This window comes from Malaya genurostris, chromosome 3, assembly GCF_030247185.1.
Source record: "Malaya genurostris strain Urasoe2022 chromosome 3, Malgen_1.1, whole genome shotgun sequence".
In the NCBI taxonomy this organism is placed as follows: Eukaryota; Metazoa; Arthropoda; class Insecta; order Diptera; family Culicidae; genus Malaya; species Malaya genurostris.
In genome coordinates this window covers 218,424,567-218,438,943 of record NC_080572.1, presented here as the reverse complement: position 1 = coordinate 218,438,943, position 14,377 = coordinate 218,424,567, and the positions used below count along the sequence as shown (strand labels likewise).

Genomic DNA, 14,377 nt, shown 5'->3' with positions numbered 1-14,377 from the left:
GTTTCGCTGTTTCTAAGACGTCAACCCCGACCCGTCGGAGAACTTCCTGAGAATTTGACTGCCAGTTCCGTATCTCAAATCCCGCTTTATCGAAAACGTATCGCACATCTTTTATGATTCGCACTATTTCATCTACCGTATCTCGGCTATCCAGAAAGTCATCAACGTAAGTGTTATTAATGATAGCCGATGAGGCTTCAGGGTACAGCTTTTCGAACTCTTTCGCGTTAGTGTTTTTTACATGTTGCGCCAGACATGGCGAACACGATGCACCAAAGATAACAACATCCATGACATAAACTGTTGGTGCTTGATCCGGCTTTGGGCGGAAGAGAAACCTTTGCGCCTGTCGGTCTTCTTTCCTAACCAATAACTGGTGAAACATTTGCCGAACATCTCCTACTGCAGCGTACTGCCGTTGGCGGAACTGAAACATAACCTTTAGCAGCGGAGTCAACAAATCTGGTCCAGCTAACAATACTGAGTTCAGAGATACATCTCCCACTCGTGCTGCAGCGTCCCACACGATACGCAATTTTTCCGGCTTGCGAGGATTAGAAACAATACCAAGTGGTAAATACCAAACGAGATAATTTTCCGAATTACGCAACTCGTTCTCTGTTGCTTTGTGGGCATAACCTCGCTGCAGATACTCGTCAATTTGCTCTAAGATTTTCGATTTCAGGCTTTGATCTTTACAGATTTTTTTCTCCAAGCAAACTAAACGACGCGTGGCCATTGCGTAACTATCTGGTAGGTCAATAGTATCACTCTTCCATAGCAACCCACATTCGAATCTTCCTGATTCAGTACGCTTAGTAGTATCGAACAAGATCTGCTTGGCACGTCGTTCTTCTGGCGATTCCAGGGAAATCAGAGGTTTTACACCCACGGTTTCAACATCAAAATATTGGTTGACAAGATTATGGAGCAAAAAATCTGTAGTGCCATCGCACATATGAAGCGATACATGATGGGTTTGCTGTGTTTCTTTTTGTTCGCCACCAAAAATCGTCCAACCAAGGCGTGTTTTAGCTGCAACAGGTTCACGATAATGCCTTTCACGTTTGTCTCAAGTCATGATCAGTTTCGCATTATCCAAACCAATAAGAATCCGAGGTATTGCATTCGAATAACTACTAACTGGAAGCCTCTTCAGGTGAGCAAATCTGTTGGCTAGATAATCGTAATCCAAACTTTGATGAGGAAGGTCAAGGCGAGGAGCCGTGCGAACACCTGAAATAGTGTATTGCTGAGAACGAGTGCCCGAAATGCTCACTTGAACCTCACGTGAGGTCGACTCCTTTCTTGTCACACTTCCTGTCCACTGGATGCATAGTGGAGTGACATTTCCATTCAACTCCAGCTCTTCAGCGATTTCTTCTTCCATCAACGTAAGATTAGATCCGTCGTCCAAAAATGCGAAGGTTGAAATAGACTTTCCTTTATGTGACAGAATGACAGGAATTACTTTAAAGAGAATACTTTCCTGATTAGAGCAGTGAGCGGAAATAACACCAGTGGAAACTGTTCGTTGAACTGAGCGAATTGGCTTTGTATGTAACAGACTATTATGATACTCTTTACAACCATCGATTTCACACAACTGTTTGGATCTACACGGCCACTTACCGTGACTTCCCAAACAATGTTGACAAAGCTTCAAACGTTCCACCAGTTTTCTTCTTTGATCTAGGCTTAAATTCTTAAATTTATCGCAGTTCCGCAGTTTGTGATCATTCTCATTACACGCTGCACATGATTTCGAGGTGGCGTTTTTAGTTTTAGTTTGGTGTTCTTTTCTCGAATGTATCTCAATTTCATCATTCTGTCCGAAAGAATGTGCGCTCACGAAACCACCTTTTTCCTTCTTGCTCCGACGACCTTCGTCATGACTGCAGTCTGGCAGCAAGACCTTACAAGCAGCAGTTCTGATAGCCGTAACGTATTCACTAAATGCCTTCAGCGATACTTCCGGTATTTTCTGGGTATGTAGCCCCCATTCCAACCGTAAATTTGGTGGTAGTTTTCCTACTAATTCCGATAGTAACATGGGGTTTGCCAAATGGTCGTGTAGTTTGGCACCTTCGATGTAAATCACCAGGTTTTTTACCTCCCTTCCGAAATTTATAAGTGTATCAAGTTTGTTGATATTTGGAGGAGGAGCATGACGAATCTTTACTAGGAGGCAATGAACCAATTGTTCAGGCCGCCCGCATTCATCTCGCAATGTTTGAATTATTTCGGGGATCGCTGCTGGTAGAGTTAAAATGCTCTGAACCTTTTCTCTTGCACTTCCCACTAAGGATTTTTGTAATCTAGCTAGATTCTCGTCTTGCTGAATTCCACACATCATTGTAGTAGACTCAAACGCATTAATAAACAGTGGCCACTCAAGCGGGTCACCCGAGAACTTTGGTAAGTCACGCGACACTACTTGACGTGCTGCCCATTGCTGTGCATTCAGAACTCCTTCAGTCGCCGATGTACAGTGATTATTAGATGATTGTCCCATATTTGATTGCCTATCAGGGCGTCCTTGTTCGCTCTGAAGCGGTTCAGCGCTTGCTGTCGCACTTGTCCGAGGACGTGATGCATTTGATTCTTCCATATTCGGTGCTCCACTTGCGAACCATCTCAAATAGTTCGACGGTGTATATGGGTGCACGGGAATTGAAGCCATGAAAGGAGTTTGCTGTTGACTGTTACCAAAACTCAAGTTTTCATTCACGGGCCAATGTGTAGAATAGAATGGCGGTACAAACGATGCTCCCGCTTGGTTTCCTTTAGGATGCGAAATAATATTTCCTCGTCGCAAGTCAAATAGTTGTGGCGTCACTGTTTGCTGTTTACCAAATGCATCGAATTGACTTCGTTCGCCGGAATCATTCTGAACAGGAACTTGACTTTCCATTATAGGTTCCGCGCCTAATTGCATGCCTTCTGGTGGTAATGACGGCATAAACGATGTTCCCGATTGGTTTCCTCTAGGTTGCGTAAAATAACTGCTGTTTCGATTTCCAAATTGCTGTTGTACTGTTCGCTGTTTACATAATATATCCAATTGATTCCGCTCACCGGAATCAGTCCGAACAGGAACTTGACTTTCCATTATAGGTTCCGCGCCTAACTGCGAGCCTTCTCGTGGACCTGACTGACTCGTCGGTGGGATGTGCTGCTTAGACGGACCTGATGGATGTTGTTTCTGTTGATCTAGACGGACGGCATTATGCTGCGATGCTGGAAACAGTCGTGTAGACGAGTTTGAATTAACAGTGTTGATTACTTGCGATGGAAATTTACTGTATGCTGAACCAGAAATGGGAATCGGTGGAACGTGCGTTTTTGTTGACATTCTATTGAATTCAACCACGGCTTTCTTGGTTGACGTGGACGGAACTACACTACAACGAATACCTGTGGATATCGACTGGACTGGCGTTATTACACTTTTGTTTTTATCTGCTTGTACTATATTCCCTATAGAAATAACGGGTGTCGATGCTTTTGCATCCGCGTTTGGATTTACTGCCATTGTGCTTCCAGACTGATCAATCCAGGTTTTTATTTCAGTTCTGTGACTGTGACTACTTTTACAGCTGATTCGGCTTGATGTACTGGTTCTTAGTCGCATTTCTGTATGAATCTCGGCTTCCAGTTGGTGCTTCTCAGCTAAATAAGCTCGTTCCCTTTCCGCTTGTTGTAATAACAGACGATCATCGAGTGTTTTCGCTTCTTTGAGCTGCCTCAATCGTAAACGAGCACTTGAGGTAGTCGAGCAGATTGACACTGTTGAATTACGGTCGTCATCTCGACTTGAACAATAACCACAACGCCATGGTTTGTTGCAGATGGAAGCCTGTACTCCTGCACACGTGAAGTGAAACCACTTTTCACAACAATCACAAGCGACCATATCTTCGGCATGATCCGGTCGGTTGCAGACCTTGCAGCTGCCTGTAGGATGGTCTCCGGACGTACTCATAACGAAAGGGATCTCTTCAGATTATAATTTTCGAGAATGTTGTAAACTTTTCCGTAGTTCGGTTTTCCGCAACTCGACTGCAAATATACTTTTATTGTATCTAATTAATAATGAAATGAAATCAACTTACAAATTAGTTTCCTAACCATCAAATAAATCCAAAGAGAACCACGTGTTTATACAATGAATATCTATATACTGCTCATAGAATTATTCCGTTAGCAAACATCCTTTTCATTTAATAAACGTACTTACGTATCCGTACTATTTAGATTTAAGTATACATTTTCTTTAGGCTTTTCCAATTAGCTGTGATAACTGTCTGTGATTTTAGGTTATTTAATAGAAATACATAAATTCAGTTAGTATTATTAATCAATTCATCGAATAAAATAAACAACCTTGAACTGTAATCGTCTACAGTTAATTACGTAGAATAATCTTTAAATCAAAGAACTGCTTTGAATTGGAAATACAATTAACCTTTAGATTAAATCAGAACAGACGGCTTAACTAGTTTCTAACTTTCTTCTTCTTTATCTTATATGACCTGTCACCATAACTGGATATGACGCATTGCGTCGATATCTTTTCACGTCGATATAATTTGCTCGATCAAAAGGGCCTATCGCCTTTATTCCGCAACACCACCCTACCCTGCTACACAGGCGATCGTAATCACACATATCGAACGACGGTAAAAGTGAGTCCGGCTCAGCGATGGAACGTGTAAACGTAACGGTTTCCTCCCAAAACCGAACTCGTCGCATGACAGTGACTTAATCGCCTGTTCAAGCAACGCTACGCCGAGGCATACTAGTCGACATTTTTGCAATGGAAAATATTACCTTCGGTAGAAGCGGTAACGGTCGCTGTAAATAGTAAACTGTTACTGCACACCGATGGCTAACAATGGCATGTCGACTGGGAAACCAGTCGAGTAGCGAATCGCTTTCACTATCACTTTGATAACTGACTACGGCACAGGACAGAAAAGTTATACCCATAAAAATCGGTATATATGGTGTTCGGTGCCAGTGAATTGTGTGCGGTTTTATTACGGCAGCGCAGCTGTCATCGCTCATGCTGTCTGATGTGGTATCCCGCTACTTGCCCGGCTCGGGAAATCTTACTCGCAATGTTACATGTGCGAAGTTGATGGATCGCACTTCAATTTCATGACATTTGATACACAATGCAATGCGGATCTTTGTCGATTGTTTGGGTTTCTAGTGAATGCTGGGCTGGTGTGGTCACCGGATTTCTTGTAACACTTTATTCATCCTAGGGTTGTTGACCAGCGATATGATACGACTTTGGATGAATGACCCCAACGTGCCAACGAATGACATTACCTGACAGATTCACCTCCAACTGGATTCGTTGTCAAAGTTTTCTATGTTTTGAAACACACGAGTCTGTTGCTGACACTATCAGTTTTGATATCACAGTCCTGTCATAAACTACAATGGGTTTGCTGAGTTGAGAACTACCATAAATGCTAAGACTGGGCGCTCTAATTCTCACGAACGAAACTACTAATTTCGATTTTAGTAATATGGCCAAAAGCCCTGCTAAACCCGGCGGCATACCAGAAGAGATCGTTATCGCAACAGCACAAACAAGGTTAAGAAGTCGAAGGTGCACATATTTCTATGATTCAATTTTAATTGTGAGAAAATCACAAGCGTTAATGCCTTTTTCTAGCTATTGTTTGTATCCGGTAAATGGTTTTGTTCTTTTCCGCCCGCGACTTCCCATCGCACGTTGGACCTTCCGGCCATTTACTAGTTGATGATGGGCAAGCCGTAATGTGTTTCTACTATTCTGAATGAGTTGCTTTAGTTACTAGCCGCGTCATACGGCGTCCGAGTCACTTTCAACTTCTTTAGACATCTAATTGACCAAACTGGTAGAATGAAATAATCGCCACCAACATCAGAAATAGCCATCAAAATTTTATTAGGTTTTCGTACATACCAATTCTGGAAGTTAGATAAGCTGTAGTAAATCCACTTAATCACGGTTGAGAGTTTAGACCAAAAACAGCTTCATTAGCAAAAATTGTTCAAGATGAATAAAAACTCGTGATATTTGAGGCCACGCATGCAAATTCTCAATTTCCAAATTTCAATCTCACTCAGTTTGCGTTTTCGAATATTATTTCAAGCGGACCAAAGATCTTGACGAATACAGCTTGATCGCGACAAAATCTGTACAGGTTAGATTTAGAATAAAATTTCTGGTAGTTCCATCCAAGATGCATCTTTATTCATTCAATTGAGCCATATTAGTCATCTGAAAATAATTACAGTTACTTAATTTGGCTGCATGAAGAAACTACGAGCTTTTTAGTGATCTATATTTTTGAATTTTTTCTATATTTGTAACTTGTTGTTTATGTTAAAGAGTTTTCTCTCCCCGAGAGCCCAACACCGTTCGATAGGTCGCGACTTTAGACAGTAAGGTGGATTCGCCATCCGCTCTACACCATTTCAAACCATATTTGGCGTAGTCACAAGATGCCAAATCAGACTAAAATAGTAAGGAACCATCGTGGCTGTAGGAAGCGTGTTGGAATGGTAAGAATAACTTCTTTAGCGACTAGTCACAGTATATTTCCTTGTTTACCGTTTCGGTAGTAATGCAGTATTGGCTTGTTCGACCTACATATTGCCTGCCAAACCAATTTTTTTTTTGGAAAACTTGGCCTTTTTCTTCGTCCTGAAATGCTTCTCTACGCTGTTCAGTTGCATGTCAGTGTAAAAAACCTTGATCAAAAAGTTCCCGGAATCACCACCGTGTGGCGCTCTGAACTACCCGATAAAATTTTTTTTGAGGTTGCCGCAACTGTCATTGATATTCTATCAAATTTTCAGCTTGATACCTGGACATTTGTAAAAGTTACTCTGTATTGAGTACATCTGCGATTGTGTGTGTGTCCTGAATTTTGTACAATTTTCATAATGGAATTGTATTTGCAACAACGAATTTGCATTAAATTTAGCGTTAAAAATGGTTTCAATGATGCGACGACATTGCAAATGTTAAAAGAGTGTTTCTTCAACGATATTCTGAAGAAAATAGCCATCTATCAGTGGCACGGACGTTTCAGAAGTGAGTTTGTGAATGATAATGAGAGAAGCGGTAGGCCATCGACATCGAAACCGACGACAAAAACATCAACAAAGTTAAATAATGGATGACCGTAGACCGCAAATTGACTTTTAGGAGTATTATTTGGGCGTGATCAGACGTTTGCGTAAAGCAATTCGCTAAAAAAAGACCAGATTTGTGGGCAAACAACTCGTAGATATTGCACCACAATAACGCACCGTCACACAATGCCATCCTTATCTGTAAATATTTGGTTAAAAACCACACCAATATCATTCAGAAACTACCGGATTCACCTGATTTGATTCCCTGCGACTTTTTCCTATTCGGTCGGCTCAAGAAACCGCTCCGTGGAAAGCGTTTCAGCACCCAAGATGAGATTATGGAAAACCGCATATGGCCATACCGAAAACTGAACATAAAAGATGTTTCGAAGATTGGTTAAAGCGCTGGCATAAGTGTGTTTCAGTCTATGGGTAGTAAAGGGTGATTTTTTAAGAGCTTGAGAACTTTTTTAAACAATAAAACGCATAAAATTTGCAAAATCTCATCGGTTCTTTATTTTAAACGTTAGATTGGTACATGACATTTACTTTTTGAAGATAATTTCATTTAAATGTTGACCGCGGCTGCGTCTTAGGTGGTCCATTCGGAAAGTCCAATTTTGGGCAACTTTTTCGAGCATTTCGGCCGGAATAGCCCGAATTTCTTCGGAAATGTTGTCTTCCAAAGCTGGAATAGTTACTGGCTTATTTCTGTAGACTTTAGACTTGACGTAGCCCCACAAAAAATAGTCTAAAGGCGTCAAATCGCATGATCTTGGTGGCCAACTTACCGGTCCATTTCTTGAGATGAATTGTTCTCCGAAGTTTTCCCTCAAAATGGCCATAGAATCGCGAGCTGTGTGGCATGTAGCGCCATCTTGTTGAAACCACATGTCAACCAAGTTCAGTTCTTCCATTTTTGGCAACAAAAAGTTTGTTAGCATCGAACGATAGCGATCGCCATTCACTGTAACGTTGCGTCCAACAGCATCTTTGAAAAAATACGGTCCAATGATTCCACCAGCGTACAAACCACACCAAACAGTGCATTTTTCGGGATGCATGGGCAGTTCTTGAACGGCTTCTGGTTGCTCTTCACTCCAAATGCGGCAATTTTGCTTATTTACGTAGCCATTCAACCAGAAATGAGCCTCATCGCTGAACAAAATTTGTCGATAAAAAAGCGGATTTTCCGAATGGACCACCTAAGACGCAGCCGCGGTCAACATTTAAATGAAATTATCTTCAAAAAGTAAATGTCATGTACCAATCTAACGTTTAAAATAAAGAACCGATGAGATTTTGCAAATTTTATGCGTTTTATTGTTTAAAAAAGTTCTCAAGCTCTTAAAAAATCACCCTTTACTTTGAAGGGAACAATATCGATTTTGATGAATAATCTTTTTAATTTTCTGAATAAGTTCCGGAAGCTTTTTGATCAAGGTAGTATTTGCTTCACTTTTGCGTCCTTCTGGTGATTCCTGAGATCCGATTTTGTTCCGCTCCCAGCCCTCCTAGCTATTGTAAAACGTGAATCAAAAGATTTAAGAACGTTATGGACAGAGCTTTCTGTCCCGGGTTGGCGGTTCAATGCATAGGACACTGGTCTTACAAACCAGTTGTCGTATGTTCGAGCCCCGACCTGGAAGGATTCGTAGTGTCAGTAGGATCGTAGCACCAGCCATGCTATGGTTCTGTACACTCTAAATCGGCTGCGAAGTCTGTTAAAAAAAAAGGTCAAATTCCACTACAGGAATGTAATATCAAGACTTTGTTTTATGGACAGAGCTTGCAGAAAACCAAGTTTTTTTCAAGTTTTCGTACAGGCAGAGCCGGATTTCCATTTCTACCGCATTCAACTGCTTTTCGCATCTGCTCTTCTTTCTTCTTGTAGTATCACTAAAAGTTGATTTTACTCAATGAAAAGATATACGTTCATCATTCTGCAAAATATTTCACGCGTTGATGAAGTATTTCCAGCAGTATACGTAATTTGGAGTTTCCATATTCTTTCGCGACAAGCCCTAATTGTGAAACGTGTAATTCTGTTATCTTTATGATTAATTTGAGGTTTGTGTTGTGATGTTAAAAGCTGTAATAAATTTAGTTTAAACTTCTTATCACTACCAATGAGAGACAGATCGAGCAACAAAAATTAATGAAACATCCTTTGGAAAGAATGACTCCAACCTACAACCTTCTGTTTACTGTGATGATGCTATTCCAACTAAATTAAAATGGTATTAGTACGAAAACATTTATGGAAAAAAAACGATGAAACTGGTCTAAACACGCACACGATGCTTTGTACGGCCGACTGAAGTTTAACTTATATCTCTGTCTGCAGGCTGACCTTATTTCTAGGGATGTCGGATTTTTCAAATTACTCGATTATTCAATAATCGAGTAGAATTTTCAAATTAATCGATTAATTATTCGATTATTGTTATTGAATTTTTCAAATTATTTGATTAGTTTAATAATCGAATATTATTTTCAAATTAATCGATTAAATATTACTCGTTTATCTGTGTTACCAGTGGATTAATCGATTAATCGATCAACATTACGACATCCCTACTCCTTTTATAGCACTTTTTTTATTGGCCACACCGACGATTCTTGACGTAGGGGAGATTCGGCAGCCTTGGGCCATTTATTTCTTGATATTTTTGTAACTGTAAAATTTACAGTGTAAATGAAGGTATTTAAAAACTCCGCACTTTGGGATTTCAGTATACCTCGACATTGTGATTTAACTTGAAAATTTATTGAAATTTGGCCCAAAGCATCCTCCATGACGGGTACCTTGGGTCACAACTACCATCCACTTTCATAATTGAATTTATAATTGTTTCGATTGATAAAACTTTGAATAATACTGTTTAGGTGGTATTTGCTCAAAAATTCATATTTTTACTAAAAGTAATGTCGTAAATTATGGTGTATAATATCATGTAAGTAAAAATGAACAAAAAATTTTATTTGAAGCAAGTTTGGTTTTTACACTTGACGCAATATGTTCACTTAGCGTTTTCATTTTACTGATTTTCAAGATATTGAGGACTTCTTACTTTTTTTTGTTCCAAGTGGCACATTTCAGGGGCTTTTCTGATTATTCCTTTGTTCATGAGCTGTGGCCCAAGACTACTGCGTTGTGGTCCAAGGCACCCGATTGTGCATTCTATGATCTTTATTTATGAAACATGTTTTGCTAGATTCGAATTATAGTGAAATCTTTGAAATCAAGTTCTCTGATACTCAATTTCATCATTCTTTGCAAAACTGAAGAAAACAAATTTTCATTCTGTCAATTTTATGATAGAAAATCTTGAAACGAAAAATTTACATTATCGTCGCACAAATGATATTTTTTATTATAATTATATTTTTTAATTCGAAGTGATCATATATTTGTGATGAAATTTGGATGGAGGTCACAGAAATTAGTAACTTTAGTTACAATAAAAAAAACCTGTTTTAATCCACCTAGTGGTGTAATGATGCCTTTCTCATATCAATCATACTATTATATATACTGTGGTATTCTTCAAAATTATTTTTCTTCGATTCTTTAAAGAATAACCGAAATAGATTTGTTTGACCGTCTTCTGATAAAAACTATCAATTGGAAAAGATTTGAGGTCGATTTAGAAAACTTTTTATGGTTTTTCGTTCTTTTCAGTGATGGTATAAAATTTTTAATACACTTCACCCTATCACCCTTATTCTGAATAACGTCGTATAGTTTTTTCCCTCGTATTTCATTTGTATTCCTCATAACGCTAGCAAAATCAAAGGTAGCTATGATTCGATCGAACCACATTCGATCGAAAAATCAATACGTCGTTATTCAGAATAAGGGCGTATAATTCCGGATCCGGAAGTCGGATCCTGATGAAATTCAGGAACTACGTATGGGACCACAGGACCTTTCATTTGAATCTAAGTTTGTGAAAATCGGTTCAGCCATATCCGAGAAAAGTTAGTGCAAAAAACGTTACATACACACATACGTACATACACACACATACACATACACATGCACACGAACACACACACAGACATTTTGCGTACTTGACGAAATGAGTCGAATGGTATATGACACTCGGCCCTCCGGGCCTCGGTTCAAAAGTCGGTTTTCACAGTGATTGCATAACCTTTCTATATGAGAAAAGCAAAAAAAAATTTTCTTCGATTCTTAAAAGAATAAGAGAAATCGGTTTGTTTGACTGTCTACTGATAAAAACCATCAAATTGAAAAAGATTTGAGGTCGATTTAGCAAAATTTTTAAGGTTTTTACCCATTTTCAGTGATGGTATACAATTTTTAACACACATTTTTGCTCATTTTACCCCATAACTCCCGAACCGGAAGTCGGATCCAAATAATATTCAGGAATTTTCTATGGGACCTCAAGACCTTTCATTTGAATTTAAGTTTGTGAAAATCGGTTCAGCCATCTCTGAGAAAAGTTAGTGCACTTATTTTCACAATTTTTGCACATTTCACCCCATAATTCCGGAACCGGAAGTCGGATCCAAATAATATTCAGGAATTTTGTATTCGACCACAAGACCTTTCATTTGAATCTAAGTTTGTGAAAATCGGTTCAGCCATCTCCGAGAAAAGTCAGTGCAAAAAAAACGTTACATACACACATACGCACATACACACACACATATACACACACACACACATACACACACAGACATTTTGCGTACTCGACGAACTGAGTCGAATGGTATATGACACTCGGCCCTCCGGGCCTCGGTTCAAAAGTCGGTTTTCACAGTGATTGTATAACCTTTCTATATGAGAAAGGCAAAAATCAAATAAATGCGTTCAATGACTGTCCCAGAAAGTATGGACGCAACCAAAAACCGCTGCTATTTCGCAATGGTTCAGAATCTGTCAATTTTTATGGCTGCGTCCTGTTGTTTACACTCTTCTCTAACCACTTGTGCAGTTGTTTATTCGTTTTCATTAGTATGTTTCGAAATGCGTGGACTTTCAGCAGAACAACATCGAAAAATTGTGTACAAATGGTGCACAGAACGCGGACTGTCACTGAGAAAGATAGCAAAAATGGAAGTTCGGTGAGGATAACATCTTTGAGGATAAACCGAAAACGGGTCGAAAAAAAGGTCCTGCTAACCCTCAGTTGGATAAACGTATACTGAAGGCGTTCGAGCAAAAGAAGAAGGTTTCTGTTCGGGATGTGGCAAAAAAGTGGGCACTTCGAAGTCAAAAGTTCTTCGAGCTAAAGAACGTTTGAATCTTCGAACCTATAAGAAGCAGAAACAAACAACACGTAGTCCGAAATAAGAAGCATCCATCAGGCCGAGAATTCGAAAACTGTACAATACGATTCTTGCTGGAAGTTTGAACTGCATAATCATGGACGACGAAACCTACGAGAAACTCGATTACAAATCCTTGCCGGGACCACAATATTATACGGTGCGAGAAGGGCAAGTGTTAAACCAGTCCGAGACATCGATTGAAGTCGAAAAATTTGGTAAGAAAGCTATGGTCTGGCAAGCGATTTGTAGCTGCGGTAAGATTTCGAAACCCTTCATCACCACTGCTTCAATGAACTGCGGAATATACATCAAGGAATGTTTACAAAAACAACTTCTACCCATGATTCGAAGCCACAAGGATCCTGTTGTCTTCTGGCCAGATCTTGCTTCTTGCCACTACTCGAAATCAACGGTAGAATGGTAAATTACGAAAAATGTCACTTTCGTCCCAAAAGAGATGAATCCATTAAATTGCCTACAACTTCGACCAATTGAGGATGGGCATTAACGAAGGCACATCTTAGGTAACATGTCTCGGCTGCCGAAACCATTCAACAGTTCGAAAAAGATTGGAAAAAAATGTCAAAACTTGTCGCCAAGAAGTCTGTACGGAATTTAATGAGGAACGTTCGCAAGAAAGTGCGCCAGCTAGTCTACAATGGCTAAGTAGCAAATGTTGAGAATAATATTCTGTTGTTGTAGTTTAATATTATCAGTATATCGAATAAAATTTGAATATCTAACATTTGTGAATTATTTACAGCGAAATCGAAGTGTGTCCATACTTTCTGGGACAGTCTTTAAAACACGAGTGGACCAAGGCGGCCGACTCTCCTTTTCCTGTTTGGTTTTACGCGAGAAAGTTTGAATACAAATTTAGTTTTTTGAAACTCAAAAATCACACAAAATTCGTCTGAGTGGCCCAATGATCTACACTCTTAGAAAAAATGAAATTTACGCGTGACGTAAATTCAAACATGCCATAATTTCTTCGGTGATGACACAATATTACATCTACTAACATGTAAAAATAAACTTCTCGTCTATATCGATGTAAGCTTAAGCTACATTAGCTGTTAAATTACTGATATGACTTATCTTTACATGTTTTGAATCGTGAATGTGAGTGAATCGAGACGCTCCATTTATGTGCATCTATGAAGATGTAAACTTTTCTTAGTGTGTACACACCTAGAAAAAATCGTGTAAATTTACGTCTTCTGAGACTGACATATATGAGCGTTAAAAATAGATCAATTTTACAGTAAATATAACTTATATTTAATTCATTCTGACATACTTTTAAGGGCTAAAACATGTGAATTTACACGCTTGCTCGAAACACGGGCGTATATTTATATCATTCTTGTAAAATTCAGTCGTTTCACGGATTACGTTCTATGAATTGTGTCTATGAATTCGGTAAACATCCACGTGGGACTAAATTGCGAGTTAACATTTTAGGTAAAACAGATGAGTGAAACCAAATAAACTACTATCTAGTTAATGTCGTACTGCTTTATGTCTGTGATGCTACCAAGCAACGAAAAGTATTTTTTTTAGCTAATGTCTCATTCTCTTCTGAATTTAAATAAACACTGACAGTACGTGCATATCATCCATTATCAGAAGAATGTAGATTGGAAATGGTTGAAAATGGTTTTACTGTTTTCTGTCTGTCTCTCTTTAGTTGTGATAATAACCAAACCGTCAGGTATTCGAGTTCTGGTTCATTATACAAGCTTAAAGTTGCGAAAAGGAAACAAAAAACAAAACAAGCAATATTACTTCCGAAGGTAGCATCAACAAATGTTTTCGGTAACATATTTTGTCGTCTTTTCTAGCATTCCGTGTGGTACCGTCTGTAGTGTGCTAGCAGTTACTTAAATGTTGAAATGATCTCCATAAATTAAAGTCTGATAAA

At 39.1% G+C, this 14,377-nt stretch overlaps 2 protein-coding genes across 4 annotated transcripts in view; both read right to left on the bottom strand.

The window, feature by feature from the left end:
• The window catches only part of LOC131439139 (LIM and SH3 domain protein Lasp), a 116,837-nt gene that overhangs the window by 80,058 nt on the left and 22,402 nt on the right, over positions 1–14,377 (bottom strand). The gene's annotated exons all lie outside the window — the stretch shown is intronic.
• On the bottom strand, positions 972–4,779 carry LOC131439138 (uncharacterized). The gene is made up of 2 exons (XM_058609801.1): positions 3,304–4,779; positions 972–3,240 (listed from the first exon to the last, which is right to left on the bottom strand). The coding sequence occupies exons 1-2, from the start codon at positions 3,983–3,985 to the stop codon at positions 1,073–1,075; spliced, it is 2,850 nt and encodes a 949-aa protein (XP_058465784.1). The 5' UTR covers positions 3,986–4,779; the 3' UTR covers positions 972–1,072.